This window comes from Callorhinus ursinus, unplaced genomic scaffold, assembly GCF_003265705.2.
Source record: "Callorhinus ursinus isolate GAN/ISIS: 27379988/994484 unplaced genomic scaffold, GSC_fseal_2.0 scaffold15, whole genome shotgun sequence".
Taxonomy (NCBI): Eukaryota; Metazoa; Chordata; class Mammalia; order Carnivora; family Otariidae; genus Callorhinus; species Callorhinus ursinus.
The window spans coordinates 1,579,393-1,607,385 of NW_027397077.1; the positions used below are offsets into that span (position 1 = coordinate 1,579,393).

The 27,993-nt window shown below is 55.1% G+C and overlaps 4 protein-coding genes and 2 long non-coding RNA genes across 12 annotated transcripts in view; 3 read left to right on the forward strand and 3 right to left on the reverse strand.

Moving 5' to 3' along the window:
• Positions 1 to 387, reverse strand: part of LOC141374186 (uncharacterized) — a 5,934-nt gene extending 5,547 nt beyond the window's left edge. The window contains exon 1 of the long non-coding RNA XR_012380851.1: positions 212 to 387. This is a non-coding gene — a long non-coding RNA (uncharacterized lncRNA). The remainder of the gene's footprint in view (positions 1 to 211) is intronic.
• PIK3R2 (phosphoinositide-3-kinase regulatory subunit 2) overlaps positions 1 to 2,010 on the forward strand; it is a 12,709-nt gene extending 10,699 nt beyond the window's left edge. The window contains exons 14-16 of the mRNA XM_025885575.2: positions 124 to 195; positions 372 to 542; positions 906 to 2,010. Coding sequence (XP_025741360.1) covers positions 124 to 195; positions 372 to 542; positions 906 to 1,113 — 451 coding nt within the window. The 3' untranslated portion in view covers positions 1,114 to 2,010. The remainder of the gene's footprint in view (positions 1 to 123; positions 196 to 371; positions 543 to 905) is intronic.
• A 2,340-nt stretch (positions 2,011 to 4,350) lies between these two features.
• Positions 4,351 to 8,113, forward strand: IFI30 (IFI30 lysosomal thiol reductase). 2 transcript variants are annotated; one of them, XM_025885470.2, is made up of 7 exons: positions 4,357 to 4,676; positions 5,884 to 6,066; positions 6,147 to 6,221; positions 6,467 to 6,559; positions 7,365 to 7,517; positions 7,683 to 7,736; positions 7,828 to 8,113. In XM_025885470.2, the coding sequence occupies exons 1-7, from the start codon at positions 4,542 to 4,544 to the stop codon at positions 7,888 to 7,890; spliced, it is 756 nt and encodes a 251-aa protein (XP_025741255.2). In that variant the 5' UTR covers positions 4,357 to 4,541; the 3' UTR covers positions 7,891 to 8,113. The 2 variants fall into 2 exon arrangements, with proteins under 2 accessions (XP_025741256.2, XP_025741255.2); XM_025885471.2 differs by lacking the exon at positions 7,683 to 7,736 and having other exon boundaries at positions 4,351 to 4,676.
• LOC141374185 (uncharacterized) lies at positions 6,132 to 16,261 on the reverse strand. 2 transcript variants are annotated; one of them, XR_012380850.1, is made up of 3 exons: positions 15,813 to 16,261; positions 13,679 to 13,787; positions 6,132 to 6,241 (listed from the first exon to the last, which is right to left on the reverse strand). It is a non-coding gene; the product is annotated as an uncharacterized lncRNA (long non-coding RNA). The 2 variants fall into 2 exon arrangements; XR_012380849.1 differs by lacking the exon at positions 6,132 to 6,241 and adding an exon at positions 12,454 to 12,597.
• Positions 16,262 to 16,538: 277 nt separating this feature from the next.
• MPV17L2 (MPV17 mitochondrial inner membrane protein like 2) lies at positions 16,539 to 19,721 on the forward strand. 5 transcript variants are annotated; one of them, XM_025885403.2, is made up of 5 exons: positions 16,542 to 16,878; positions 17,495 to 17,665; positions 18,589 to 18,665; positions 18,761 to 18,889; positions 19,092 to 19,721. In XM_025885403.2, exons 1-5 carry the CDS (start codon positions 16,692 to 16,694, stop codon positions 19,143 to 19,145), a joined length of 618 nt encoding a protein of 205 aa, XP_025741188.1. In that variant the 5' UTR covers positions 16,542 to 16,691; the 3' UTR covers positions 19,146 to 19,721. The 5 variants fall into 5 exon arrangements, with proteins under 5 accessions (XP_025741189.1, XP_025741188.1, XP_025741191.1 ...); XM_025885406.2 differs by having other exon boundaries at positions 19,115 to 19,721; XM_073901002.1 differs by having other exon boundaries at positions 16,543 to 16,878; positions 18,761 to 18,977.
• A 47-nt stretch (positions 19,722 to 19,768) lies between these two features.
• Positions 19,769 to 24,934, reverse strand: RAB3A (RAB3A, member RAS oncogene family). The gene is made up of 5 exons (XM_025885400.2): positions 24,768 to 24,934; positions 23,375 to 23,602; positions 22,171 to 22,289; positions 21,510 to 21,634; positions 19,769 to 20,624 (listed from the first exon to the last, which is right to left on the reverse strand). Exons 2-5 carry the CDS (start codon positions 23,600 to 23,602, stop codon positions 20,434 to 20,436), a joined length of 663 nt encoding a protein of 220 aa, XP_025741185.1. The 5' UTR covers positions 24,768 to 24,934; the 3' UTR covers positions 19,769 to 20,433.
• Between the last annotated feature and the right edge of the window lie 3,059 nt (positions 24,935 to 27,993).

Consider the following 27,993-nt stretch of genomic DNA (forward strand, 5'->3'; position numbering starts at 1 on the left):
CCCCCCCCCCGCGACGCTTGGCTCCGGCCCGGCCGCACTGGCCCACCCTGGGCTTCCCGGCTGTGCTACAGCCTCTGTTCCCCTACCAGCAGTGGAACGAGCCTGCCTTTCCTCTTCCTCCAGGTGGCTTACCCAGAAGGGCGCCCGGCAGAAGAAAATCAACGAGTGGTTGGGGATCAAAAATGAGACTGAGGAGTAAGTGAACACCTACCTGATGGGGGCCAGGGACGGCATCCCAGAGGAGGGACCGTTTTCAGTGGGTTTTGCAGAATGAGTAGGAGTTCACCAGCGAGGGAGAGTCTTCCAGGCGGCAGGGGAGCCTCAGAGGCTTGAGGGTGAATGACTGGGTGCTCTCCCTGCTTCCCGCACAGCCAGTATGCGCTGATGGAGGATGAGGATGACCTCCCCCACCATGAGGAACGCACGTGGTACGTGGGCAAGATCAACCGGACCCAGGCTGAGGAAATGCTGAGCGGCAAGCGGGATGGTACCTTCCTCATCCGTGAGAGCAGCCAGCGGGGCTGCTATGCCTGCTCCGTGGTGTGAGTGCCTGGTGGGGGCGCCGAGAGCGAGCGTAGGGCTGGGGGATCTGCACACTCCTGACTGCTCTCACGCAGCACCTACCGTGTGCTAGACTCTGGGAAGAACGGCCGGGAAGGAGCCCCCCACCCCCCACCCCCCATGGCTGCCACCGGCAGGAGGGCTTGTTGGGGGGCAAGGGAGGAAGCTAGGGCAGCGTTCAGGCAGGAGGTGCCGGCATCTGGACCAGCTTGGGGTCCGGGAAGTGGGGCAATGCGTATCCCGAGCGGAGGTCACCTGAGGGGGGTTAAGAGCAGGAGCATGGAGAACCCACGCGGGGGCCGCCCCCCCCCCCCGACCGTCGGCTCCTCTGCCTGCACCCGCAGGGTGGACGGCGACACCAAGCACTGCGTCATCTACCGCACGGCCACGGGCTTCGGCTTCGCGGAGCCCTACAACCTGTACGGGTCGCTGAAGGAGCTGGTGCTGCACTACCAGCACGCCTCGCTGGTGCAGCACAACGATGCGCTCGCCGTCACGCTCGCCCACCCGGTGCGCGCCCCCGGGCCCGGGCCCCCCCCCGCCGCCCGCTGACGGCCGCGCGCCCGCCCCCGCGTCCAGCCGAGGCGGCCCTGCGCGGCCTGGAGGGCTCGGTCTTTGGGGTTTTCTGTCTGTCTGTCTGTCTTTCTCTCCATTTCTCTCTGAGATTCTTTCCGTCTCTCCCTGCCACTCTGTCTCCTTCCCTCCCTGTCCGTCTGTCCTTCTCTCTGTCCTTCCATGTCTCCGGGTTGAGGATCCTGCCTCCCCGGCCCCATACGCCCCTCCCCCGTGGGCACCGCCCTCGGGCCACCCCGAACGCTGTGTCCTGCCCACCAGAGCCGCCGCCCCCCCCAGGGTCCCCGAAGACCCACTTGGCTGCACCTGCCATGTTTACAGAGGCCCCTGGGCTGTGCGGCCCCAGCCTGGGTGCCCCGATTTTTAAGCCATAGACCTGGGGTCACGGCAGGAAGGAACTTTACTTGGCCACTTCTAAGAACCACCTTGGCCGGGACATTCTGGGCCGGGCGGGACCCGCCCCACAGACCCCAACTTCCCCTCCAAACCCTGAAGTGAAACCACCACTTGGTTGTCCCCACAAAGGGGCCACTGCCAAGAAATAGCCCTCCAAAAAGAAAAGAAAGATAAAACGGGCAAGCCAGCCCCACCCGGCGGCAGTCCTCCCAGAAAGGGGGGCTGCCCGCAGTGCCAGTCACACCCCACTGCCCTCGGCACTTCTACTCGAAGGAGGGTCAAGGCTTCTCCCCGATCATGTTAGGTTCTGATTGTATTTTTTCTTGACTGTAAAGCCCTTTTTTCTCTCCTCTTTTGGGACGAGAGCCCTGGTTTTCTACACTACCCGCGGATCCCCCCTCCTGCCTGCCCAGCTAGGCTGGCGGGCAGCTTTTGTATGGTACGTTGATACTGGTATGGATATAAAACCTGGAACATGTGGATGCTTCTGTTGTTGATGGCGGGGCTTCTCCAAGGCCACGGGTGTGCTGGGGACGCCGGCATTCCCAGGGTCACACAGATCTGGCCCCTGGGTTTATAATTCCAGGGAGCCAAGGAAGGCCGATAACCCTCCCCCCTCACCCCACCACCACCCAGTTTAGCTGCTTGTGACTGGAGAAGGTGAGAGACTTGCCCAAGGTGCCAGGGCAGAGAGGCTCAGACCCTGAGATCAGCCCTACAGCATGGCCTGCTCAAGGCACCCCAGGCTCCACGCCAGCTTCTCACCAGTGCCCAGGCTGCCCCCCCAACCCTGGCCCCTCAGGCTTGAGTCCCAGCACTCAGCCACCAGCCAGGCTCTCAGGAAAGTCACCGCCCCTCTGATGTGCAGGTGGGGGTCAACGGCACGACCCCTCCCCTGCCGCCCAGAAAGGGCCCCTATGTCCTTAATTGACCCTACTTGGTAAGAGGAAGACTAAGCCTTGGCCCTCTCCTCTTCCCATACAGCACCTGTCAGGGCCCAGCATGCCCACAGCAGCCAGGGGTAAATGAACAAAGCTGCCCTCTGATCCATTTCTCCTCCACTGGGCTCAGAGGGCTGGAGCTGCTTCCCCTGGCCTCAGAGCCCGCGGGCCTTTCCAGGTGCTGCCCCTGCTGTGTGCCCAGGTCAGGAGGTGCCCCATGAGTAACTCCAGCCCAGATGCTGCCTCCCCTACAGGCTTCACCCGCTGCTGCAACAGGGGACACAGGATAAAGGTCACTTTCTAGATCCCATGACCCCAGCCCGCTGAGCCTGGCCGCCTCAGGTGTCTGCTCTCAACCACCAGCCGTGTCTTCTTGGGAAAGTCACCCCCCACCTCTGATCCTCAGATTCCTCTTACCAAGTAGGGTCAATAGTTGCTTCCCCCACCCCCAAGGGCCAGACAATCAAACGAGTGAGGTTACCTTTGTGAATTCATCCAATAGGTGCTTAGCAACCACTGGAAAAATTGTAGCAATTTATTATGGCCTCTGTCCTGCCCAGCAAGCTCGGCTAAGCTGCAGAGTTGTGCTGCTTAGTCTTAGAGAGGCATCACAAAGGAAATGGGCTTTGCAAAGAGTTCAAAGGGACAGGACGGCAGGGTCATCCAGCGTGGGGACTTCAGGGAAACCCCAGCCCGGGGCCTTGCTGCTATGGATAGCAGGCGGGGACTTCCCCCACGCCGAAGAAGACACAGGAGCTGGGGAGCTGGGGATTTGGCTGTAATCTGGGCCAGGTGTGGGTGTTTCCTCCCGTGGGATCAGGTCCTGTGTCACGCCTGGTATTTGAGGCCCTGCAAAGTCTGAACATCTGGGTTATTCCCTCACCGCCCCAGCCTCCACGCCTTTAGGCGGGCTATTCTCTGCCTGGTTACTGTCCCGGGTCAACACTTTTCCAGCGGTGCCCCCCACCCCCACCCCAGCCTGGGGCAACTCTCCCCCCCACCCCACCCCTCACCCCCGCCCCCGGCTCTGAGCCCTCCCTGTGGCTTTATTCCCCAAACTTCACTCTTGTCCCCATTTGACAGAAGGGGAAGCTGAGGGTCCATTGCCTGGGGTGCCCAGTACGATCCGGAGGCAAACCCGGGTCCAGGTGACTCCAGCAGGTTTGGGTCCCACACCACCATCCCCCCCCCCCCAGCCTACCCCCTGTACACAGTATAGGCTTCAGGTAATGACTGTCCCAACCCGGGGCTTCTCTCCTCCCGTGGGAGTTCCCTGCGGGCCTGGTTGCCCACCCCCACCCCCCCCCCACCACCTCCAGCTCTGGATGCTGGAAAGAAGGAACGCCCGCTTGCTTTATACCCCCCCACCCCCGCCCCAGACAGGGCTGGGAGGACCAAGAAGCGCCAAGACCAGCGCTGGCTTCTGCTTTCTGGCTCAGCTGTGGCGCCGCCTGAGGCAGCCCCGCGCGACCACGCTTGGTGGCACTGCAGCGTCGGGGCTGGGGAGCCTGAGGCGAGGAGGGGGCGCCAGGGGCAGGTGGCGGGAGGGGGCCCACTCTCCGGCAGGGGATCAGCCGCCGTGAGAGGGCAGGGTAGCGAGGCGAGGTGCCCAGACTAGGAATGGGGGGGCGCCCTGGCTCACCCCGGCCGCCCCCAGAGCGGTCCGCGGGGCGGGCGCGGGGTGACCCTCCCGTCTCTCTCTGCGTCCCCGTGTCTCCGTGTCTCTGAAGCCGCCACCTAATCTCGGCTCGCGGCGCTCTGGCCCCAGCCTCACATGACCGGGCGGCCCTGCCGGCCCGGAGGGGTCGGGGTGGAGAGCGCGGGGCGCGGGGGGGAGGGCGGCGCCACGGCCTCGTGACTGCGGGCCCGGCACCTGGCGGGAGTGAGGATGGGGGCCAGGTGGGAAGGGGACCCAGACAGGCCAGCCGACCCCGAGAGACGCCCGCCCCAGCCCCCAGGGGCGTGGGCCCCCGGGAGGCGGGTCCGGCCTGGGGGGCTGGGCCACCGCCGGGTTAAAGGCGGCTCCTTGTCGGGCCGCTGCTCCCGCCTCCGCACCCTCGCCCCGCTGTGATGGCCTCGTCGCCACTCCTGCCGTTCCTGCTGTTCCTGCTGCTGCTGCTGCTGCTGCTGCTAGCGCCGGAGGACCCCACGGCGGCGCGGGCGTCCCCGCTGGAAACACTCCCCGAGGGGGCGGCCGCCTGCAAGGTAGGGACGGCAACGCGGCGGGGAGGGGGGGCGCCAGCGGGCCCGGGCGCCCGGGCAGCGGGGTGCTGCGGGAGGGGCGGCTCCTCCCCTCTCCCCAGATTTTGCCGGGAAAGAGCGGGGTTCGGGGCCCCGGGTCGGCACCGAAGACCCCCCCCCCCCGGTGCTGTGGCCCCAATCCGAGTCGTTTCACTTCCCCATCTCGCGTCTGACACTCTAAGCTGTCCCCCACCCCGTCTCCGCCCGCCCCGCCCGAGGGTGCGTTGAGCTCCTACAGGGTACTTCTGGGGCGGGAATGGAGTTTTCTTTCGAAGTGCAGGGAAGCCCAGAGAAGTGGGCCCGTGGCACCGACCCTCCAGGTGCTGCTTCCTGGGTGCCTTTCGGCCAGGGAAGAGCTCGCGTGTTTCTGGTGCGGGGCAACTACATGCCCCGGAGGCTGAGCCACTTGCTTTTGCCTGCACCGGCACTGGCTGCCTGCCGCACAGCAACTGAAACCGGAAGTCAGCACATATTAGGCGCCGCCTCAGCAGTAGGGCTTGGGAGGGGGGTTCACCTGGGCCCCTTGAGAGGAAGAATAAATAAGGGGTCAGCCCAAGGGTAGGGCCTTGCTCAGCTCAGGGCCAAGGCTATGGGGATGAAGTGGCCACAAATGAGCATGCATTAGTCTCCTGTGGTATGCACCTCCGAGAAGGCAGGATGGAGAGCAGTGACCAGAAATGTGCATGTGTGTTGAGTCCTTACTGCATACATTTCCCCTGGGCGAGGGGTTTCACCTCAACTGAAGGAAAGCAAGAGCTGTTCATAAATTAAGTGCCTACTGTTTGCAAGTCTTTGTTACATCCGTTTTGCAGAAAAACTGAGACTGAGGGGCGCCGCCTGGGTGGCCCAGTCGTTAAGCGTCTGCCTTCGGCTCTGGTCATGGTCCCAGGGCCCTGCTGGGGAGGGCGGGGGAAGCCGCCTTCTCCCTCTCCCACTCCCCCTGCTTGTGTTGCCTCTCTCGCTGTGTCTCTCTCTGTCAAATAAATAAATAAAATCTTAAAAAAAAAACCAAAACTGAGATTGAGGAAGATTTAGGGATGCAATAAAGCCTGAGAGTCAGGATTCTACCTGGCACCGTCTGAAAGGAGTGCAAGATGGAGCACCTACTGTTTGTAGCTGCAAGAGAACCAAGCAGGGCTATACTCCCCTCACACCCCTTCCTCCCGCACAGGCTGGGGGCCTGTGCCTGCAGATGCCCCCCAGGAAGTCACAAGCGCCACCTGTCAACGTGAGCCTCTACTACGAGGCGCTGTGCCCCGGCTGCCGGGCCTTCCTGGTCCGAGAACTCTTCCCGACCTGGCTGATGGTCCTGGAGATCCTCAATGTCACACTGGTGCCCTATGGAAATGCCCAGGTATGCTGGCCCTGGGAAACCGAGGCACTAGGCCAGGGAAGGGGGCACCTGGTGCCAGCACTCACCTAGCTGCCTTGCAGGAACAAAATGTCAGTGGCAGGTGGGAGTTCACATGCCAGCACGGTGAGCAGGAATGCAAGCTGAACAAGGTGGAGGTGAGCAGCCCCCAGGGTACCTGAGTGGTGGGAGCACAGAGGTGGAGGGGGGAGATTGCCCATCGTAAGGAAGGCAAAAGCCAGGCTCAGAAGAGATTGCAGGCAGCTCCATCCTCTGCCTGCATGCCTCTTGAATCACATCTTCATTCACCGCTTCATTAGTGAACACCCGTGATCACTCACAGAGCGGTCTAGGGCTGCTCTGGGCTCGCTTCATGCCCTTGCCTGTCCACCCCCCCCAACAGGCCTGCCTGTGGGACCAGCTAGAGAAGAACTTGGCCATCCTGACCATTGTCTGCATAGAGGAAATGGATGACATGGAGAAAAATCTGAAACCAGTGAGCAACACCCCTCACTTGGCCCCGGGTTGGGAGACCCTGGCCTTCCCTGTCCCCAGACAGACCCAGGTTCAGGTCCTGGCCTGACCACCACTCTCTGTGTAGCCCCAGGAAAATGGCCTTCCCTCTGGATGCCTCAAATCTCTGAAGCAGGGGAACAGAGCTCTTTGGGGGAGCATGGGTAGATCAAGGAGGGCTTCCTGGAGGAGGTGCCTCTGAGCTGGTCTTGGATGAACAGAAATGTCCAGGGACACAGATGATGATCCTCCTCTGGGGTATGGGGATGACAGGACAGACCCGCCTACTTCTCTGGAGGATTATGAAAAAAACACCTCCCAATGGAGTGACTCATTGACACCAATAGTTTATTCATTCATCAAACATCTGGACCACCCAAAAGGCTCACCCTGGGACACCCCGAGCCCTGCAGAGTCATAGTGCGGCCAGAGGAGGACAGAGGAGGAAGGAGCACTTGGCAGATTCTGGGGAAGGAAGGGGAAGGGTGTTCCTGGTAGAGGGAACAGCACATACGGAAGCTCTGAGGAAAATGAGATACCGTAAGGGGTCCAGGGCTGCAGGTCTGGTCTTCTGAGACACAGAAGCAGCCTGAGCCCCTGCCTTGGGGGCCTCCACTCAGGTAGGTGTTGAGCACGCGCTGTTTATGCTGTGGACCCAAATGTCTCCTGTTACCAGGAAGGTACAAGCTTGGCCCTGCGGGGGGCTGGAGGAGAGACCGTTGGGGAGATAACCCAGAGGAAGCTGAGGCAATGCTCCCGCTCAACCAGCAACCCTTGTCCACCCTCAGTGCCTGCAGATCTATGCCCCAGAGGTGTCCCCGGACACCATCATGGAGTGCGCAATGGGGGACCGTGGCATGCAGCTCTTGCACGTCAATGCCCAGCTTACAGATGCCCTGCAGCCGCCCCACGAGTATGTGCCCTGGGTCGTCGTCAATGGGGTAAGAACTCTTCTAGCCCTCGGTATGGCCACCGCGCCAGCACCAGGATGACAGATATGCCCTCTGGTCTGGGAGGCAGGGGCCAGACTTGGGGCCATTTGCAGCCCCTTCTGGGCTGGACACAGGCAAGTGGGACTGGATGACTTCCTGTCTTGCTTCGTGCAGAAACCCCTGAAAGATCCGAATCAGCTCCTAAGCCTCGTCTGCCACCTGTACCAGGCAAGCTAGAAGGGGACCGGAGGGGTCTGCTGGGGGCAGGGGTGGGCAGCAGCTCCTTTCGGGACCCCCAGCTCATGGCCGTCTCCTCCAGGGTGAGAAGCCAGACATTTGCCAACCCATGGCCAGCTCCCAGAGGGAAGTCTGCTTCAAGTGACAGCTGGTGCCCAGGAAGGAGCTGCTAGAGGAAGAGCAAAAGGGCACCTGTCCCTGTCTTTCCTGATCGCTGACTCTCAGCAGCTGCTTCCCATCATCCAGATAACTTCTACACATTCCATGAAAGCCCAGACTCAGAATCCTGCCCCCAGATCAAGCATCTCGCCCCACTGAGAATGGTGCTACATTGAAACGAGTTTAATAAACACTTCTGGATTTTGTGATCCCTTTGATAAGTTAACAAGTCCCCCTGGACCGACACGCTGCTGGGACCCCCCCTGAGAAGTCCCCTTTCTAGGCGAGGCAGAACCAGACAGACACTCTTCGCCCCACGGGGAGCAGACCCAGGCCAGAGGGAGGCACCAGGGCTGGAGGAGCCCAGAGAGGGAGTGAAGGCTCTGCTTAGGGAATAGGAGCATTGGGGCTGGGGTTTTGAAGGGTGACTAGGAGTTCATGAGGCAGAAGACGTATTCAGTAATTCAACAGACAGCCCTTAACTACTCCCTTTTGCAGACGCCACACTGGGTGATAGGAGTTGGGCAGATATGGGCCAGAGGGAGGCATACCTCATGAATACATGGGAAATACCCACTGAAACTGAGTAAAACTCCCCAAAGTGGCACAAGCCACCACTTTATTTTTTTTTAAGATTTTTAATTTAATTTTATTTTTTTCAAAGATTTTATTTATTTATTTGACAGAGAGAGACACAGCCAGAGAGGGAACACGAGCAGGGGGAGTGGGAGAGGGAGAAGCAGGCTTCCCGCCGAGCAGGGAGCCCGATGCGGGGCTCGATCCCAGGACTCTGGGATCATGACCTGAGCCGAAGGCAGACGCCCAACGACTGAGCCATCCAGGCGCCCCTATTTTATTTTAGATTTTATTTGAGAGTGAAAGAGAGTGCGTGCAAGCAGGGGGGAGGGGCAGAGGAAGACGCAGACTCCCCACTGAGCAGGGAGCCCAATGTGGGGCTCCATCCCAGGACCCTGGAATCATGACCTGAGCTGAAGGCAGACTGCTTAACTGAATGAGCCACCCAGGCGCCCCTTTATTCTTATTTTTAGGTAATCTCCACACTCAATGTGGGGCTCGAACTCACAGCCTGGAGATCAAGAGTCACATGCTCCACCGACTAACCCAGCCAGGTGCCCCCTAAGCCATCACTTTAAATACCCCCCTTAGCTAAAGACAAAAGAAAGAGGGGGTGTTCCCAGCTTTATTGAGGTATAATTGAGAAATTTGTATATATTCAAGGTCTACAATGTGATGATTGGGTATGTGTATATATCCTGAAACATTTACCACCATCGAGTTAACACCTCTATCACTTCACGTAGTTACCTTTTTGTGTGTGTGATGAGAACACTTCAGAGCTCCTGGATTAGCAACTTTCAAGTATACAATATGGTACCGTTACCTAGAGTCACCATGTTGTACGTTTGAGCCTCAGGAAGTACTCATCTTATAATAAAAGTCTGTACCCTTTGACCAACCCATTTCCCCCATTCGCCCGGCCCCTGGCAGCCAATGTTCTTGTTTCTGTGGGTTTGTCTTTTTAGATTCCACACGGAAGTGAGATCACGCAGTATTTGTCTTTCTCTGCCTGGCTTATTCCACTTAGCATAATGCCCTCCAGGTTTCTCTGTGTTGTCATAATTAGCCGGATTTCCTCCCTTCTCTTAATGGCTGGATAATATTTGAGCTGACCCTTTTGTTCAAAGTAATCTCAAAGGAAGACCTTCCTTGGCAGGTCTCACTGGATTTGCCCTGATTATTTACACAAGGGCAGCAGGCATTCAGTTTGCTTTGCTGGGAGTTTCCAATAAGGAATCTCAAGTTTGGACTTTTGAAAACCTCTAACATCCGTTAACTCCAGGCAAAAAACTCCACCACGCCACCGGGTTTCATCTGCAGTATCTATTCCTTCTGGAAAATTGCTCTACTCCGGACATCCCTAAAATAGCACAGGAAATCTTAGTTGACCAGGACCAACCTATAAGACTGACCCTGCCAGCCAGGTACAAGCCAGTTTTCCTGTAAGGATTTTGTAAGCATTGGCTCCCAAAAGCCAAACTTAGTTTCTGGAAATTGGCTGGTCAAATCATGTATATAGGTGTGTCAGGTTCTGGAGGAACCTAATTCTAACTCCTCTGCCACCTCCAGCACCTTGAGAGTGGACTGGATTTTGTAACTTGATTCCAAAGAGTAGAGAAAGGGAAAAAGAGTAACTTGACAGTAGAGACACCTGATTGGTATCACCTTAACCGTGTGATCCGGGTTAGCATGACCCATGTGAAACCATGTACATATCACATGCCCTGATATGATGCAATCAAGATACTCCATCTCGGGGTACCTGGGTGGCTCGGTCGGTGGAAGGCTCAGCTTGCTTCTCCCTCTGACTGCCACTCCCCCTGCTTGTGTGCACTTTCTCTCTCTCTCTCTCTCTCTCTCTCTTTCAAATAAATAAATAAAATCTTAAAAAAAAAAAAAAGACACTCCATCTCTGTGGGACTTTCCTCAAAGACCCAGAACTCCAGTCTAACCATGAGAAAACATCACCCCAACCCAGACTGAGGGACATTCTATAAGATATCTTATCAGTACTCCTCAAAAGTGCCAAGGTCACGAACAGCAAAGGAAAAATGGAGAAAGTGTCACTGACCACAGGAAACTAACTTAGTGGGATCTTGGCCAAATGAACATTTTAAGGAATAACTGGAATTATGACTAACAGGGTATTATTCTTGCCTCAAATCAGCCAAGGCACCTCTAGGAATCTGACAAATAGAAATATATCGCAGACAGTGAGGACACTAACCAGTCTCCCTTTAGATGGACTGATGAGGATAATTATGCCTGCAAAATAATGTAATATCATACTCATATTCTATCATATCGACAAGATCTACCTGTGCTGGAGGAGGGCATACAGGTGCACACCTGAGGCGGAAATCTTGGGGCCATCTTAGAATCCTGCCTCTCTTGGGGCACCTGGGTGGCTCAGTCGTTAAGCGCCTGCCTTCGGCTCGGGTCGTGATCCCAGAGTCCTGGGATCGAGCCCCGCATCTGGCTCCCCGCTCAGCGGGAAGCCTGCTACTCCCTCCCCCACTCCCCCTGCTTGTGTTCCCTCTCGCTGTTTCTCTGTCAAATAAATTAAAAAAATAAGTAAAATTTTAAAAAAAGAAAAAGAAAAGTTCACTTGTAAATTTTTATCCCATTTACATGTATTTAACTTACTCCTTTTTAAGAATTATGTTTGGGGCGCCTGGGTGGCTCAGTTGGTTAAGCGTCTGCCTTCGGCTCAAGTCATGATCCTCGAGTCCCGGGATCGAGTCCCGCATCAGGCTCCCTGCTCAGCAGGGGGTCTGCTTCTCCCTCTAACCCTCCCTCCTCTCATGTACTCTCTCTCTCTCTCTCATTCTCGCTCTCTCAAATAAGTAAATCTTTAAAAAAAAAAACAATTATGTTTAGATGACTTACGAACATTTCATGAGTCACGACACAGCTAGCTATCATCCTATTTTTTTTCTAAAGATTTTGTTTATTTGACAGAGACAGACATAGCAAGAGAGGGAACACAAGCAGGGGGAGTGGGAGAGGGAGAAGCAGGCTCCCCGCTGAGCAGGGAGCCCTTTGAGGGGGCTCGATCCCAGGACCCTGGGATCATGACCTGAGCCGAAGGCAGACGCTCAACGACTGAGCCACCCAGGCGCCCCATTATTTTTCTTGTTGACAAATCAGGCAAGTATCAAAAATCACAGACGTAAAGAACCTGAAAAATTAAACATACAACTCTCTCCCTTTATTTAGTGTCATGCTTGATATACATTAAACAATTCACTTTTATTATAGGTTTTGTTCTTATGGTTGAATTTATAGTTTTATAATCTTAAACACAGAGATAATGAGTGTGTTTGACTAATCTTAATTTATGTAAGCACTTTTTAAACAAGTCAATTAAATAGAGCTCTTGACAATTACTCTTTAGCAATATCTCTGGAGGTAAAAAAATATTACATAAACATAGAGACACATACAATCAGAGATCTTATAGCTCTTATTTTTAAATTTTAGGCCATGAGACAGGTACAAGAATACAAAACTCACATGTTTAAAAAAATATAGTTGAGGGGTGCCTGGCTGGCTCAGTTGGAAGACCATGTGACTCTTGATCCCGGGGTTATGAGTTCAGGCCCCATGTTGGGTGTAAAATTACTTAAAAATTAAAAAAAAAAATTTTTTTTTTAATCTTTAAAAAAAATAGTTGAGGGGGCACCTGGGTGGCTCAGTCAGTGGTGCATGGGACTCGATCTCTGGGTCATGAGTTCAGGCCCCACATTGGACATTGAGCTTACATTTTTAAAAAAATTAAATTAGGGGCACCTGGCTGGTTCAGTTGGTAAAGCATTGCGACTCTCGATCTCTGGGTTAAGTTGGAGTCCCACATTGGGTAAAAAGATTACTTAAAAGTAAAAAAATGAAAAGCCTTAAAATTTGTTTTAAATAAATTTTATTTATTTATTTATTTTTTAATTTGACAGAGAGAGACACAGCGAGAGAGGGAACACAGGGGGGGGTGGGGGTGGGAGAGGGAGAAGCAGGGTTCACGCTGAGCAGGGAGTCCCATGCGGGACTCGATCCGAAAACCCTGGGATCATGACCTGAGCCGAAGGCAGACGCTTAACGACTGAGCCACCCAGGCGCCCTAAATTTTAAAAATTTAAAAAAATAGTTTAATCCAAACTATATTTCTGGCAGATGGAACAACTTACTAATATTTGCAAAGAAGACTTTTAAGAGATTTCACATGCTAATTTGTTCCCAAATAGCCCTCTGAGTAGGTAGTTCCATTTTAGCTTTGGAAATAGTTCCTATCAGCCTGGGAATATTAGCTTTCAATTAGACAATTTCTGTCCATAGAGTTCCTTTAAGAATAAAAAAAAAAAAAAGTCCTGGGGCACCTGGGTGCTCAGTTGGTTAAGCGTCTGCCTTCAGCTTAGATCATGATCCCAGGGTCCTGGGAACGAGCCCCACATCGGGCTCCCTGATCAGCTGGGAATCTGCTTCTCCCTCTGCCCCTCCCCCCTGCTCATGCTCTCTCCCTCTCCCTTCTCAAAAAAATAAATAAAATCTTTTAAAAAAAGGAAAGAAAAGAATTTTAAAAGTCCTTTTAAATATCTTATCAGGTTTCAGCTCAGACAAACTAAAATTTTCTGGCACTACTGAATTTGTTTTGTTTTTTTTTTAAAAAACCAAAAGTATACCTATTCCAAGTGATCTAGCACCCAAACCCAAACCAAAGCCTTTTATGATCTAATCAGGGACACAAGAGATGCCCCCAAGAGGGTACAAAAGATGCACTCTTCCCAAGATCCAGAGCTACTCCCAAAGACAGCCAAAAGACAGACAGACAGACAATTCTCTGGAGAGCTGGCAATGACCCTAGCCACAAATGGGAGTACAACTCCCATTTCTCTCTGGTCATCGACATATTCTCCAGGCTCCTAACCTGATGTCTGGTCTCTTGCAGCATGCAGAAAGCCAAGCCAAGCTTTCAGCACACAAAGGGAGACAGACAGAAAGCAACAGCTGTCCCTGGAGGGAGGGATCAACAAGTGGGTACCCAAAACCAAATTTACGAGAGTCACAAAGGATCCAAAGAATTAATCCTTACAAATGCTTTTCTCTTGCCAATCAGAACCCAGAGGGAACGGACAAAGAGAAATTTTTACCATCCTCTCCCAATGGATAGAGATCCAGAAAGCAAACGAGGTAAAAATTCTTACCTTACCTGCTGGCTTCATCAGGCCCCAGCACCTCTCAGCGGCAGATCCCAGAGAGCCAAGAGAGCCCCAGCCAATGTGATCCCATCCTCATTACCAAACCATGGGGGCCCTTACAAGAAGAAGGGAGACCCAAGAATTAGGCCTCAGTGTTTACTTACTAGGTTCAACAGAGGGAGACGATGGAAAAGCAACTAAAGGATATGCAGAGACTACAGGAAGATAAATTATTTTAACAAGGTCTGTTTGTCTGGATCCCCTCAGCCTCAACTCGTCCTCTCTGGTGATAATGGTGTTTCTTCCTCCTGGTACAGGGAGGGCACCTTCCACTTGGGAATTTTATCTCCTGCTCTTAGGAAGAGAAAAGCAGCTCCGTATGTCCTTTCTGCATCTTGCTATCTTTCAAAAGAATCAATCTGCCAGAGCGGCATATTTTGGGGTGGCATATCCTGACCTCTTTCAACAGAAACCCTAAGTATCACAGGTCCAGACAGCAAAGGTTCTTCTTCCTGATGGACACTTTTTTTTAAAAGATTTTATTTATCCATTTGTGTGTGTGTGTGAGAGAGAGAGAGAGAATGAGCACGCACAAGCAGGGGGAGCAGCAGGCAGAGGAAGAAGCAGGCTCATGCGGGACTCGATCCCAGAGCCCTGGGATCATGACCCGAGTGGTGGTAGACACTTAACCGACTGAGCCACCCAGACACACTTAGGATTTTATCTATCTATCTATCTATCTATCTATCTATCTATCTATCTGTCTATTTATTTTAAGTAATCTCCACACCCAATGTGGGGCTCGAACTCAAAACCCCAAGATCAAGAGTCACTGGCTCCTCGGACTGAGACCGGCAGTGTCCTAATAACTCTTTTGCTGTAAAGGAGCACGGTAAATAGTTTCACTGTTGCAGACCATTCAGTCTTTGTTGCAACTACTCATTGTAGTGAGAGAGGAAACACTATAGAAACAAATGGGCATGGCTCTGTTCCAATACAGATTTATGGATTCAGAAATTTGATTTTTGAATAATTTTCATGTCATAGAATATTATTCTGATTTTTCCCCCCCAACCTTTTGTCAACTGAGAAAAGGAGGCAAAACTGAAAAGGAACAAATGTTTCATTCGGGGTCTCAGAATTACAATTCGGGAGCACAGATTCCAGAGTAACCAGAAAAGTGTCTCCTTCATGGAGGGAAAGGGTTTTTATGAGAAAGAAGGAAGGGGTAATTACCTGATTTAGATAAAGAAGAAAGAAACCCTAGTAATTTGTTGCTGACTGATGTAGGAAAGAATGTTAGGGTTCAAAGCCGACGGCCAAGAAAAGAATTCTTGCGACGTCTTTGGTGCAAAAAGGTGGTTTTATTAAAGCCCGGGGATAGAACCCCTGGGCAGAAAGAGCTGCACCGGGGTCATGAGGGGTGGCCCATTGTATACTTTGAAGTTGGGAGGGGGTTAGGGAGAGTGTAAGTCTCGAAGGAATTTTGGAAGCAAGGTTTCCAGGACCTTGAGGGGGCTAGCTCTTGTTGGGGAAAGGCCATTTATTACTGTCTAGTAAAACTTTAGTCATGAGACCCTTCCCATGCATATCGGTGGGCCCTATGCTTGGGGGATGACTGCCAACATGTCTCTTGGGGGCTAGAGATAAAGGAAGTTTCCGAAGGAATTTTTATGTTAAAATAGACTTACAAGATCCCGGGGGTCGGGCTAAGATCGCCTTTTGCCCTTAGCAATGATAATACCATCGAGGCAGCCGCTGAGTCCCTAGAGGAATGTCACTGCCTGTTTCAAGGACTTGTCTGTGGGCTGTAGGTAGTAAGGAAATTAAATTTTTCTTTTGCCTTTGTTTCCCACATCACTGACCAGTTGAGTCACTTCTGATTATTGTAATTTTACTGGTGCTATCAAATGAAACTGTCCCGGGTATGTATTAACTTTACTTTCTCCATATGATCTGAATGCCAATTGCTCTGTTGAAATTTTATGCGCTACTGCTTGTAAAAAACTATTGCTGATTCTCGCCCAGTTCAAGAGTTCATCCGTTGGAAAGGAAAATAGGGCTTCAAAACGGATTCTTTCATGTCCAGAAATTTTATACTATTTCACACATTTTAAAAAAATATAAGAAACATTTTTACCTCTTGAGCCTCACAAGAACAGCAATGGGATTTGGACCACAGGCCGCAGTTTGCGACACCCTGGTTCCTTGTAAGTAACGTACGTTTCCATGGAAACTCCTATTATTCCCTACAGGAACACAGGAAGTAAAGTACAGGGATATAGTTGTTTGCAGAGCTGCCTGTGAAATAAATTAATGCACGTAACGTGCCCAGAAGAGTGCCTAACGTTTTAACTATTACTATTCTGGAACTGAGGTCAGATACCCAGCTCAAGTCAAGGTCGATGGCTGGGCCAGGATTCTACCGGGCCGCCGGCGCAGCCGAACTACACCCTGCCCCGACTTCCGTGAGTGTTTGCGGGATTAGACTTCCGCCGCAGGAGCCGCCGAGGTCGGGGCTCGGATCCCTTCTCAGGAATTCCGGGAGAATCGGAGAATCTGGAAAGCAACTAGGCGACGGAGCAAGATTGGCCACCTCGGCACGGGAGGCGGGACAACGGACCGCGAGTCGCCGGCCTAAGCCTATCTGCGATTGGTCAGTGCAGTATTGGGCGGGTTGTTAGGGTGCGGCGACGCTTGTCCATAGGCCGGCGCAGAAAGGGGCGGGGAAACGAGGGTGGCCGGGCGACAATTGCTCTGCGCTTTGCGGAGAGACGCTTATTTGCGATTGGTCCGTAAAGTGCGGAAGGCAGCGTTTGGCTTCGCTTAGCGATTGGCCCGGGGATGGGATGCCGGCCTTTTATTGGTTACTACATCTGGAGCCCGGCAAAGCGGAACGCCGAGCCGCCAGCGATCGGCTGGCGAGGACTGGGGCGGGCGTGCAGGCCGCGAGGACCGCGTGCGATTGGCCAGCACCGGGACGGCGTCCCCGGCGCCGGGTCCCGAGTCGCGGTGGGCTATGGCTTCTGGCGGCTGGCGCTGGCTGCGCGGACTGCGGGCCGTGGGGCAGCCCCTGTTCCGAGGCCGTGCGCTGCTCGTCACCAACACGCTGGGCTGTGGTGTTCTCATGGCGGTCGGGGACGGCGTGCGCCAATCCTGGGAGGTCCGCAACCGGCCTGGCCAGAAGTTCGATCCCCGGCGCTCAGGTGAGGAGGCCGGCGCTGCTGGCCCTTGACCCCGGGAGACCTTTGACCCCAACCTCAGAATCGGAGACCTGTGACCTCAATTCCCCGCGGGACCCTTGACCTTGGTGTGCATCCAGGACCCTCATAGCCCACGCTCGGGTCTCCGTCCTCTCTCCCCGCGCCGGGGTCTCAGGCCTCTTTCCCAGCCCAGGTCTCCGTCTCCTCCTACTTCCTGGTCCCTGTCTCCTCCCGGACGCAGTTTCCGTCCGCTTTCCTTATTCCGTCCCTGAGACCAAGCACTGAGCACTGGAAACTGCACCAAGGATAGTCAAGGGCTCAGCGTCTGGACCCAGCCAGCCTGGGATTGTGCCCTGGCCCCGCACATCCCAACCTGTTGTGCCTGTTTCCTCCTCCGGAAAGCTGAGCAATGGTAGAACTCGCTCACGGGGTGGTGAAGGGGATGAGGAGAGAAAACGGGAGAGGAGCCACTGAAACGTTCCTGGCAGTGGAGCTTGTAATGGGAGAACATGCAGGTGGGCTCTGGGAGGGCTTCAGGTTTACCAGGGTGGGAGGGTAACCAGGGACGGAATGGATTGGGGGGCTTGCTGTCCCCCCCTGACTCTTGAACTGTTCTCAGCGAGCATGTTTGCAGTGGGCTGCAGTATGGGTCCCTTCCTGCACTACTGGTACCTCTGGCTGGACCACCTGCTCCCAGCGTCTGGCCTCCCTGGCCTCCCAAACGTCCTCAGGAAGGTGCTCATCGACCAGCTGGTGGCCTCTCCCACGTTAGGCGTCTGGTACTTCTTGGGTAAGGAGCCTTGTGAGCTTGGGCTTTGTCCTTCCCTGTGATAGGAGGGGTAGAGCCCGCTTTGTGTTAAGAGGGATGATGACGTGCATTTCTGATGGGCCTCTTCTGTGTGTGGCTCTGGACTGGGTGCTGGGTCACAGTGGTGCCAGGACAGACCCACTGGGGGCAGGTATGAACGGCAGAATCAGACAATGGTGCTTAGTGAGAGAGGGATGAAGCAGTCTCAGGTGGGGCTCCCTGGGCAGTGGTTGGGAGGGCCGCCCAGAGGAGAGGACACTCAGCTGAGACTTGAAGAAGGAGCCAGCAGGCATGAAGAACTGCCCGTGCAAAGGCCCTGAGGCTGAAGGAAGAGTTGCTGAGGCTGGGGTTGATGGGGTACAATCATCCAGCCCTTGGCTCTGGGAAGAGTGTCGCTCCAGCCCCCCCCCCAGCCTCAATTTCCTCCTTTTTGAAAGAAGGGAAATAAAACAGCCTCAGCCTCAGGAAGGGTACTTCATCCTTTGCGGTGCCTGTGTCTGTCTGTTTTTAGAGAGGGAGGTGGGAGGGGCAGAGGGAGAGGGAGAGAAAGAATCCTAAGCAGGCTCCACGCCCAGTGCGGAGCCGAACTCGGGCTCAATCCCAGGACCCCGAGATCATGACCTGAACCGAAACCAGGGGTTGGTCGCCTAACCTACTAAACCACCCAGGTGCCCCTAAGGGGGTGCGTGTTTATTTATGACCTCTCCCTCACTGGAACCAATTTGTTCTGCCTTCTTTCTCTACACCAACCACTCTGCTGTGTGTGGCCCTTCCCACCACACGGCTTTTAAACTTCTTGGTCAGTCTTCCAGGGACGCCACTGTCCCTCAGGGTTCCTGCCCCATCTGCTCCATCACCAGTACTCCCCAGCCTCTGACACTCTAATTTGTTGGTCTCCTTCCCAGGCCTTGGCTGCCTGGAGGGCCAATCGCTGGATGAGAGCTGCCAGGAGCTGCGGGACAAGTTCTGGGAATTCTACAAGGTGGGCCACGCCCACCACTTCGCTCCCTGCCCCGCCCTTCGCAGCCTCCGCCCTGCAAGGCCCCGCCCCTCACCACACTCCGCCCCTCCCCGCAGGCCGACTGGTGCGTTTGGCCAGCTGCCCAGCTGGTGAACTTCCTCTTCGTGCCCCCCCAGTTCCGAGTCACCTACATCAATGGCCTGACGCTGGGCTGGGACACGTACCTCTCCTACCTGAAGTACCGGGTGAGCTCGGTGGGCAGACCAGATACCCAGGGGTCTCCTCAGGGGCCACACGTTTGAACCCCAAATGGCGGTGCAGCTGCGTTCTAGGGTGAGGTCCTCCTAGCCTGTGATAATCTACAAACTACAGCAGGTGGGTGGGGAGCTGAACCCCAGCAGGGTGAAGACCCAGCCCCTATCTGCTGTTTGATGTGACCTCGGGCAGGACCTGCTGCGTCTGCCCCGCAGGACTGAGCCCAGCCAGAAGACAGATGGGTGAGGACTCTCGCTTGGTGAAGAGGAATCCAGAGGGGTGAACGGGGTGTGTGACCAGATCCCTCTTGCACAGACATATCCTGGGCCCGTCCACCCCTAGGCTGCGTGGCCCTGGGCACTGTGCAGATTGAGCTGCCCCAGCCCTCCAGACTGGATGCCAGACAGAGCAGGACTGACTCTGAGCAGGCCTAGCCTGGTCCTGGCCCCTCCCCAACCGCTAGGCATCTGGCTGGGCTGCCCCTTCCAGGCCTAGTATAAGACCTATTTCCCCACCTGGAACACAACCATGAAGATGGTCACCAAGGAGCCCCTCTCACCGCAGGCCCTCCGTGAACCAGTGACAGATGTTCCCATCCGCAGCTCTGGGCCCCAACCAGCCCGTCCCAAGCCCCAACCCCTCAACACTATTATGGGCTGGGCCCTGGGCCCAAGGTGGGGACATAGCCCATCCCCTTGGAGCAGGGCCCAGCCTGGAGTCAGCCCCCAGAATCTGGAGCCTTGGGCAGGGCCAGGTGGCTTCCAGTCTCATACTCAGATCACAGACTGTGGAAATGCTATTAAATTCTTTGGTCATTGAAAATCCTGTGGATGACCAAGGCCACCCTGGCAGGCTGGCACTCATGGGGACACGGTGTCATCCATTCACTTTATTGGGTGTGTGTAGTGTTGTCATGACATCTCCTGGGGATCTGGGGGGAACATTGACACTCATGACGTCAGAACAGGTCTGGTGTTGGGGGGGGTCCCCAGGGTGGCGAGTACCCACAGCAGCCCTCACCTCCAAATAAGGGTAAAACTTTGGGGGTGAGGAGCCAGGCGGGCCATTACCTGGCTCTTATCCACCCCATGGTCCATGCTGAGACCCCCACAGTGGCCTTGGCCCACCGTGTCACAGCCGAGAGGCTGGTAGACCCGACTACCTCCCATCACCCAATCAGCCTACCCTGGGGGAGGGGTCATCGGGCCCCCTCTGCAAAACCGGTAACTGTTGTTGGGGGTGAATTTTAAAAAAGGTGGGGTCTTGAGAGGAGGGTGAGTGGTGAGTTCACAGGGCCACGCCACGCCACAACAGGGTGGGGACAGGGCTGTATGTACAGGACGGGACAAGGGGTGGGTGGGGAGCCTGAGCCCCTGGGGGACATCTCCAATAAATAAATAAATAACTACGATAATAAATAAGGGTGAGGGGCTAAGTTGGGGGCAGGGGGGTTCTCACACCCTGGGCCAGTGGGAGCTGGATCGGGCCCAGGGGGTGGGCAGGGGTGGGGCCGGGATGGGGCCGGAGGCAGCTCTCAGCAGGCGCAGTCCTGATGTGGAGGCGCCTGCTGGTCCGTGAGCTGCGGGCCCTGCTTGGCGCCGGTGACTGCAGGGTCGGCCGTGTCCAGGGACTCAGACATCTTCTCGCAGATGACATCTACCAGGCGCTCAAAGGTCTGCTTGACATTGATGTTGTCCTTGGCGCTTGCCTCAAAGAACTCAAAGCCTGTGGGTGGGGAAGGGAGGGGTGAGGGCCCTGGTCCCCTCCCACCCCCACCCCCCAGAGATGCTTCTCTGAGGGCAGGGAACATCTGGAGATTCCCACTGCCAATCACTTGTGAGAGGTGCCAACAAGTCCTGCAAGGAAGCAGGTCAGCCCTATGTTTCCTGCACTCCTTCCTTCACCCTAAAACGCCCCTTCTCGTTTCCAGGCCCCTGGCAAGACCTATGTCCCTGCTCTCGCCATCCACCCTAGCCTGTGCCCTGGCCCTGGGCAGCATCTGGCACTCCATCCACCTGTGCCCCCCCCTTGCTTACACACCCTCTGGCTCCCAGTCCTTTGCAGGAGTCCCAGATCCTCGGCATATGGTTCAGGCCCTGCATGATCAGCCATGTTTCCCCCAAGTGACCCTCGAGTTCCAGCCATATAAAATGATTTGCCAGAACTCCCAGGATCTTCCCCGCCTCTGGCCTGTGTCTAAAGTTGTTTCCTCTGCCTGAGAGACCACCCTTTGCTCAAGCACCAGATCCGGCGCCTTCCTCCAGGTCTTACCTACACCAGGCAGACCCCCCCCCCCCCGCCACGCATTCCCCGAGCCCAGGTCTCTCCCTCTGCCCCACAAAATGAGGCCTCTTGAGCCCAGCAACCCAACACGAGGCTAGCAGTGAGGGTGTCAGAGTGAATCAGTAACTTACTGCACAATGAACTCCTATGCATCCATCGAGATCCAGCTCCTGGCTCCAGGCCATTTGCAGAAAGTGTGAATTGTCTGGATTCAAATCCAGGCCCTGTCCTGGCTTTGCTGGGAGGTCTTGGGTGTGTCCCCTCCCTTTTCAGGGCCTCAGCGTCCCTTTTGTAGCCTGTAGGTGGGCAGCCCCGCTAGGCACTCACCAAGGTGGTCAGCCAACTGCCGGCCACGCTCCGACGACACCACCCGTTCATCCTCCATGTCACACTTGTTTCCCACCAGGAGCACCTGGGCATTGTCCCACGAGTACGTCTTGATCTGGGTCGACCTGGGGGAGGCAGTGACGGGTGGGTTAGGTCTGGGAGGATCCTAGCTCCGCCGACCTCTCGTCTCCCCATCCCTCAGCACCCTCTAGCCCCCCACCTCCCGAGTACTGCTTGAACTTGGCAGGCTCGGGCCTTCCTCCCAGCCTCTGTCCTGCCATGAACACGGTCCCACGGCTCCTTGACCTTCGAAATCCCTTTCATGCAGGCTTGCCCACCCTTCCCAGATCCCCGTCCCCCAGACACAAGAACTTCTCCCTCCTCTGCCAATTCAGAAATTTCCCTAAAATGTACTGTTATTTGGGGCAGAAATGTAAATGTTTCTATCCTTTCACCCTATGCAAACTATCCTTATATTTTCTGCCCCCTCCCTTTTTTTTTTACCTATACATTTAAAATTTCATTTTTCTACCTGAAACGAAACTCTTTTTTTCCCCCTTAATTTGAGCCAGTGCCACCACGTTTTAGTTATTACAGACTGAGAGCAGGTCTGAGAATCCAACACCAAAGACCGTCTGGGAGGCGGTGAGGGTGTGCTCACCAGTCCTGCACAGCGTTGAAGGACTCTTCATTGGTAATGTCATACATGAGGATAAAGCCCATGGCACCCCGGTAGTAGGCTGTGGTAATAGTCCGGTACCGCTCTTGCCCTGCTGTGTCCTAGGGGGAAGAAAAGACAGGGGTCAGAGAGGCCCCACACGTGAGCTCCTCAGAGTGGAAACCAACTCCGAGATTGTCCAGTCCAGCCCCCCTGAGGACCGGAGAGAAGCAGGGGGCTGGCACGGTGGCTCAGGGAAAGCAGGCTGGCCACCTACATGGAGAACATGGTGCTCAACCATCCTCCGGAGGCAGGTACCTACAGAATCATTCCATCATTCATTCAACATACCTGGGCGTTGACCTGTGTGTGCCGCCCTGGGGACACAGCTGTTAACAAAATGGACAAGAATCACTGCCTTGTGGAACCGACTACACAGACAGGGAACAGATAATAAACACACACAAAAAAGGAAGAAAAATGCATCCTATGTTGGAGGGTGAAAAAGACTGAGGGGAAAAAGTTGGACAAAGAAGGCCGGGCAGTGTGCGCGAGGGTATGGTTTTAGAAGCTGAAGGAAGTGAGGACGGAACCATGTGGGGATTAGGGGAAAGACAATCCCGGCCGAGGGCAAAGGCCCTGAAGTGGGTCTGTGCCTGGATCATCTGAGAAACAGTAAGGAGGCGGGGGTGGAAGGAGACAGACCAGGCAAGGTCTCTCAGGTCAGGGGATGGGTCAGGTAGGAGCCATGGAAACGCAATGAGCAGAGGAGGGACAGCTCTGGCTTGGGATTTAACAGGTTCCTTCGGGCCTCCATGGGGTTAAGGGAGGTGGCAGACCCTGTGGAAGGTGTCTGCTCCTGTCCCAGAGAATGCGGCTGGGGGCCAAGATCCAGCTTAAACCTCATACAGACTCACATGAAAGCACTTAATGGGAAAACTGAGGTACCAAGCCAAGTGATGCTCTCGATAACAGCAGGCAGAGAGGACCCAGCATTTGCTCCTTCCCCGCTCCTGGAGAGCAGTAATGAGGCACCCACGGGAGAACAGGGCACTCTCTTCTGGGCCTCCAGCCCCTGATACACAGAAGGCACCTGATAAATGCCCAGGGTGTGAATGAATGAATCCAGACAGGAAAGTGGCTAAGCTGGGGCTGCTTTTCTGGGAAGGTAAACTGATAGAGACAGGAGCTCCCCAGCTGGACCCACCCAGATTTGCAGCTTGATCCTCTTGTCGTTGCGGTAGATGGTCTTGACCTTGAAGTCAATGCCCACAGTGCTGACGAAGGCAGGCGTGAAGGAATCGTCTGCATAGCGGAATAGGAAAGATGTCTTGCCCACGCTGCTGTTGCCAATGATGAGGATCTTGAACATGTAGTCGAAATTCTGGTCCGAGGACTCCTTCTGCCCATAGCGTGAGTCTGTGGCGGATGCCATCTGGGTGTGCAGGGTGTAGGTGAGCCTGAGGAGTCCCCTTCCGCCCCCAACTGCCCAAGCCCCAGGAACAGGGTGCAGAGAACTCCAGAGCCCCTGAGAGGGGCTAGTGTTTAGAGATTACCTTTAACTCGTCAGGAGCCCCAGTACTAATGGTGGGACCCATGGCAAAGGGCGGGCCGTGACCTTGAAAGGCTGGAAGTGTCAAGGGAGGAGCTCAGAGAGATGGGTATGGGGACACCCCTGTAGCCCCCTCCAGAATGCCTTCACCCCAGATTGAGCTGTAATCCTAACCCCTAAGGCTGAGCGGGTAGGGGTGACTGCGGCCGGCCCCGCCCCCCATCAATCATTCATGTTCCTCAGATCGGAGGCGCGCGGGCGCAAGTGCACACGCGTGTACGTTCCCGCGGGGATGTGCGTCGCAGCACCCACTTCCCTCAGACTCCCAAGCTGGGAGAGATCGGGCTGAGACAGCTGGTCATGTGATAGGGGCGGGGCGTGCACACGCTCACGTGCACGCAGTAGGGAACACACCCGTACACGCGTGTGCACATGAGAGTCAAATACATTCGGTGCACAGGAAAGGGACACAGACACTTGTCCGCACACCAACACGCATATACAAATGTGCAAACCCACCCGTGCGCGAAACGCCCTCCACCCATGCAGGCGTGTACACGTCACCCACGCGGACACGCATTCCCGTGCATGTATGCACACGGCGTGCACGCACACGCACACTCCATGCGTCTCCTTCCACCCGCGTGCGGCACGCACTCACCGGGGTCAGGACACCCACCGGGTCACACGAGCATACCCCGGTACATAAGCAAAAGGGTATGCACACAGACCCGCTGGCACAGGCGAGCGCGCACACGCGTGTTCACACTACACGCACGCGCACGCACACAGCCTCCCGTGCGCACAGCTTCCCGCAAGGCACTCGCCTCCCTTCCCCCTCCGCCGCAGAGGCCAGGGGTGGGGGGTGGGGGTGAGGAGCGGGCAGGTAGGGAAAGCCAGGGCCCTACCCCTACAAGGGCTGTGACCGCCGCATCCTTCCCATTTGACCCTAGCCAACCTCGTCCCTACTCTGCCAAGCCCATCTGAGTCAAATGAAGGTTATGTAGGTGTTCGGAGAGGTGGGGAACTAGGCCGCCCGGGAACTCACCTTGCCCTGCACCGATGCGGTGGCGACCCTAGCGGCAGCGACTTTTTGGCGGCGGTGGTGACGGGGCCCCCTGCGTTGATGTGGGGCTGCGCGACAGGGGCAGAGGCGGCGGCGGCAGCGGCTCAGGCCCCTGCAGTCCGCGGTGACGTCCTGCAAAGAGTGAGGCGGGGCCTCCCATGCAGATACAGTCGTGACGCCATCCTAGGGCGGAGCGGCGCCTGGAGAAGCAGCCCACTGACGCACGCAGAGCCGGGAGGGGCGGGGCTCCCGCGCGGATTGACGCACGAATGGGGTGCAATCAATGTGCTCATCCAGTAGAGCGCGGGGGCGGTGCCTACCTGCTCCTCCTCCTGGCTGTGTCAGGGAGGCGGGACTGAGTGGTACCCTCTCACTGGCTTAAGCGCCCGAGCGACGGACTGAGTAGCCAACCAGAGATCATCACCCTTCTGCTCCTGTCCAATGGTGGCTCCCAAGTGGTTGCAGGGATGAGAGGTTGAGGCCTTCGCTGAGCCTGGGTCTTCAGGGGGCGTTCTCTTTCCCCGCCCCCTCCCACCTTTGGTCTGAGATTTCCGCGGTCCCCGCCCTGTCTTGGGTGCCGCGACCTCTTGTTAAAAACATTCTCAGTTCCCAATCTCAGAAAAGAGGAACAAACATCTGAGAGACGCTCCATGCCCCCTAATTATGAGTTCAAAATAAGTACAAATGGGAGCGCCTGGGTGGCTCAGTCGTTAAGCGTCTGCCTTCGGCTCAGGTCATGATCCCAGAGGCCTGGGATCGAGCCCCGCGTCGGGCTCCCTGCTCAGCGGGGAACCTGCTTCTCCCTCTCCGGCTCCCCCTGCTTGTGCTCTCTTTGTCAAATAAATAAATAAATAAATAATATTTTTAAAAAGTAAGTACAAATGGGAAAAAAAAGCGAAAATAGGGGCCAAGAGAGACCCCTTCCAATTTCTGAGGCGTAAGATCTCCAAAGAGGACTGGGTTGGTAGATGCTCGATCCTGTTTCTGAGATGAAAAAGAAGAAGAAAAATAGGGATCAAGAGAACTAATTTCTCGAAAAGAAGGAAGGGGTTAATCGACACAAGAACCCCTCCTCTCCCTGAGCCCCACTTTCCGGAGAAAAATTCGAAGATAATGCTGAAGGGGGCAGAGAAATGGCTTACCTCCTAAATCCCCCAAAACCTGCAGGAAACAACAAAAACGCGAAGCAGAGAGAGTCTTAGCGAGGTTCAAAGACCTCGCTTGGGACTTGGAAGGAAGACCGGCAGTCGGTGGCGCCCCAAACAGTAAAGATGGGGCTGGGAGATGCTTAATCCGACCCAGGTTCCTGACTTAAATGACAGGGGACCCATTCCCTCCATCCTGGGGAAACAAGACTCAGACAGTGGAGACTTTGGGGGCTGAGATGCTCAGTCGTTTACTTCCCCAAATCTTGAGGGGAAATATGAGCAGGGCGGAAGGGGGCTGGAGAATGAGACCCTATCCCCCATTTTGGATCCCTGCCCCTCAACTCCGGTCCCCAGAGAATCCTGATCTCCTTGCTTCCTCCCCAGGCGCGGGCCGGGGGTGGGGGGGTGGTGTTCGTCCTGTTTATAAAAAGCTCGCCAGCTGCGGAGGCGCCGAGAGACCAGAATAACTTAGCGTCTCCAGCCCGCCCTCCGCCGCCCCCCGTCACCGCCCCCTGGAAGTGCGGACGTCCCACGCTTTCCGCCAGCGTTTGGGAAATCTATTTTGATTAAGGGTAACATTTTTGTCCCTCTCCTCCACTCAGGACTCTAGAAGTATTACGAACCTACTGCGGAGAATTGGAAAATTGAGAAAAACATAAAAAATAAAAATAAAAATAAATTCACCCCTAATCTCCCCCTACAGGGAGATCGGCATTTGGTGGCGTCCCAAACACGGCTGGCCCACGACCCGGCCCGCGCACCCCGGTGGAGGTGAGGACGTGTAAGGCTGCTCAGCTTCCTTACTTCCCAAACGCATGCTTCGCCCTTCGTCCGTGGGTGGCACTCAGAAATACCTGTTTTGGGGATGCCTGGGTGGCTCAGTTGGTTAAGCGACTGCCTTGGGTTCGGGACATGATCCCAGCGTCCTGGGATCGAGACCTGCATCAGGCTCCCTGCTCAGCGGGAAGCCTGCTTCTCTCTCTCCCACTCCCCCTGCTTGTGTTCCTGCTCTCACTGTATCTCTCTCTGTCAAATAAAAAAATAAAATCTAAAAAAAAAAAAAAAAAAAAAAAAAACCCTTTTTTTCCCCCCCCCCCCCCAAGGGGAAAGGCCTACAACAATGCGCATCAGCTGCAGCACTGAGGGATTTGTATTTTGAAGTAAAAATAATGCAAGGCCTTTATTGTTCAGAATCAGCATTCCACTCCAGAATTAGGGATGGTTGAATGAGGAACTGCTGCACAGCGCGGGACACCAGAGCTGATGAGGGAAAGGCCTTAAACCCTTCCAAGTCCCACCCCACTCAAAGTAAAGGCCAGACTCCGCCTCAGAGCCCCAGGCCCCCTAGCCGCCCACTTCCCAACAGCTACCTCCCCATCTCATCTTGCTCCTCCAGTTAGATGCTCCCTTTGGTTCAGGTGCAATCCTGCCACAGGGGCTTTGCACCTGCTGTTCCCTCTGCCTGGAGCACTGTTCCCCAACCTCCTTCTAAACCTGGCTCACTCATCCCCTTCAGATCTCTGATGGACACCCACCTCCTTTCAGAGGTTCCAATTTCATGTCACCTCCCTATCACATCACCGTATTTCTCCTTCCTGACACATCCCCTATCAGAAATAATTATTTGAGGAGCGCCTGGGTAGCTCAATCAGTTAAGCATCCCACTGGATCTCAGCTCAAGTCTTGATCTCAGGGTCATGAGTTCAAGCCTCTCATTGGGCTCCATGTTGGATGTGGAGCCTACTTAAAAAAAAAGAAAGAAAAGAAATAATTATTTAACTTATTTATCCATTAGCCATCTGAGAGCTCTGAGAGACAGGGATTGGTGTCCCCAGCACCTAGACCTGTGGACACAGTAAGTGCCCTGTGATGGCATGACATGTATGAATGAATGATCGGAGAGAGGGTGACTTTGGCCCGGGAGGTTAGGGCAGACCTCCCTCGAGAAGTGACATTGAGCAGGAGCCTGACCGAGAAGGAGCTGGCCAGAGGGAGAGGTGAGGGAACAATGCTCCAGAAAGGGGGAACAGCAAGGCATCTCAGTGCCTGGCTCAGGACAC

Coding starts and splice junctions, on each gene's coding strand:
- IFI30 (XM_025885470.2), top strand. CDS start 4,542: ATGGCCTCGTCGCCACTCCTGCCGTTCCTGCTGTTCCTGCTGCTGCTG. Junction 4,677..5,883: donor AGGGGGCGGCCGCCTGCAAG/GTAGGGACGGCA, acceptor CCTCCCGCACAG/GCTGGGGGCCTGTGCCTGCA. Junction 6,222..6,466: donor GCAAGCTGAACAAGGTGGAG/GTGAGCAGCCCC, acceptor CCCCCCCAACAG/GCCTGCCTGTGGGACCAGCT.
- MPV17L2 (XM_073901002.1), top strand. CDS start 16,692: ATGGCTTCTGGCGGCTGGCGCTGGCTGCGCGGACTGCGGGCCGTGGGG. Junction 16,879..17,494: donor GTTCGATCCCCGGCGCTCAG/GTGAGGAGGCCG, acceptor AACTGTTCTCAG/CGAGCATGTTTGCAGTGGGC. Junction 18,666..18,760: donor AGTTCTGGGAATTCTACAAG/GTGGGCCACGCC, acceptor CCCTCCCCGCAG/GCCGACTGGTGCGTTTGGCC.
- RAB3A (XM_025885400.2), bottom strand. CDS start 23,602: ATGGCATCCGCCACAGACTCACGCTATGGGCAGAAGGAGTCCTCGGAC. Junction 22,290..23,374: donor GGATCAAGCTGCAAATCTGG/GTGGGTCCAGCT, acceptor TCTTCCCCCTAG/GACACAGCAGGGCAAGAGCG. Junction 20,625..21,509: donor GCAGTTGGCTGACCACCTTG/GTGAGTGCCTAG, acceptor CCCCACCCACAG/GCTTTGAGTTCTTTGAGGCA.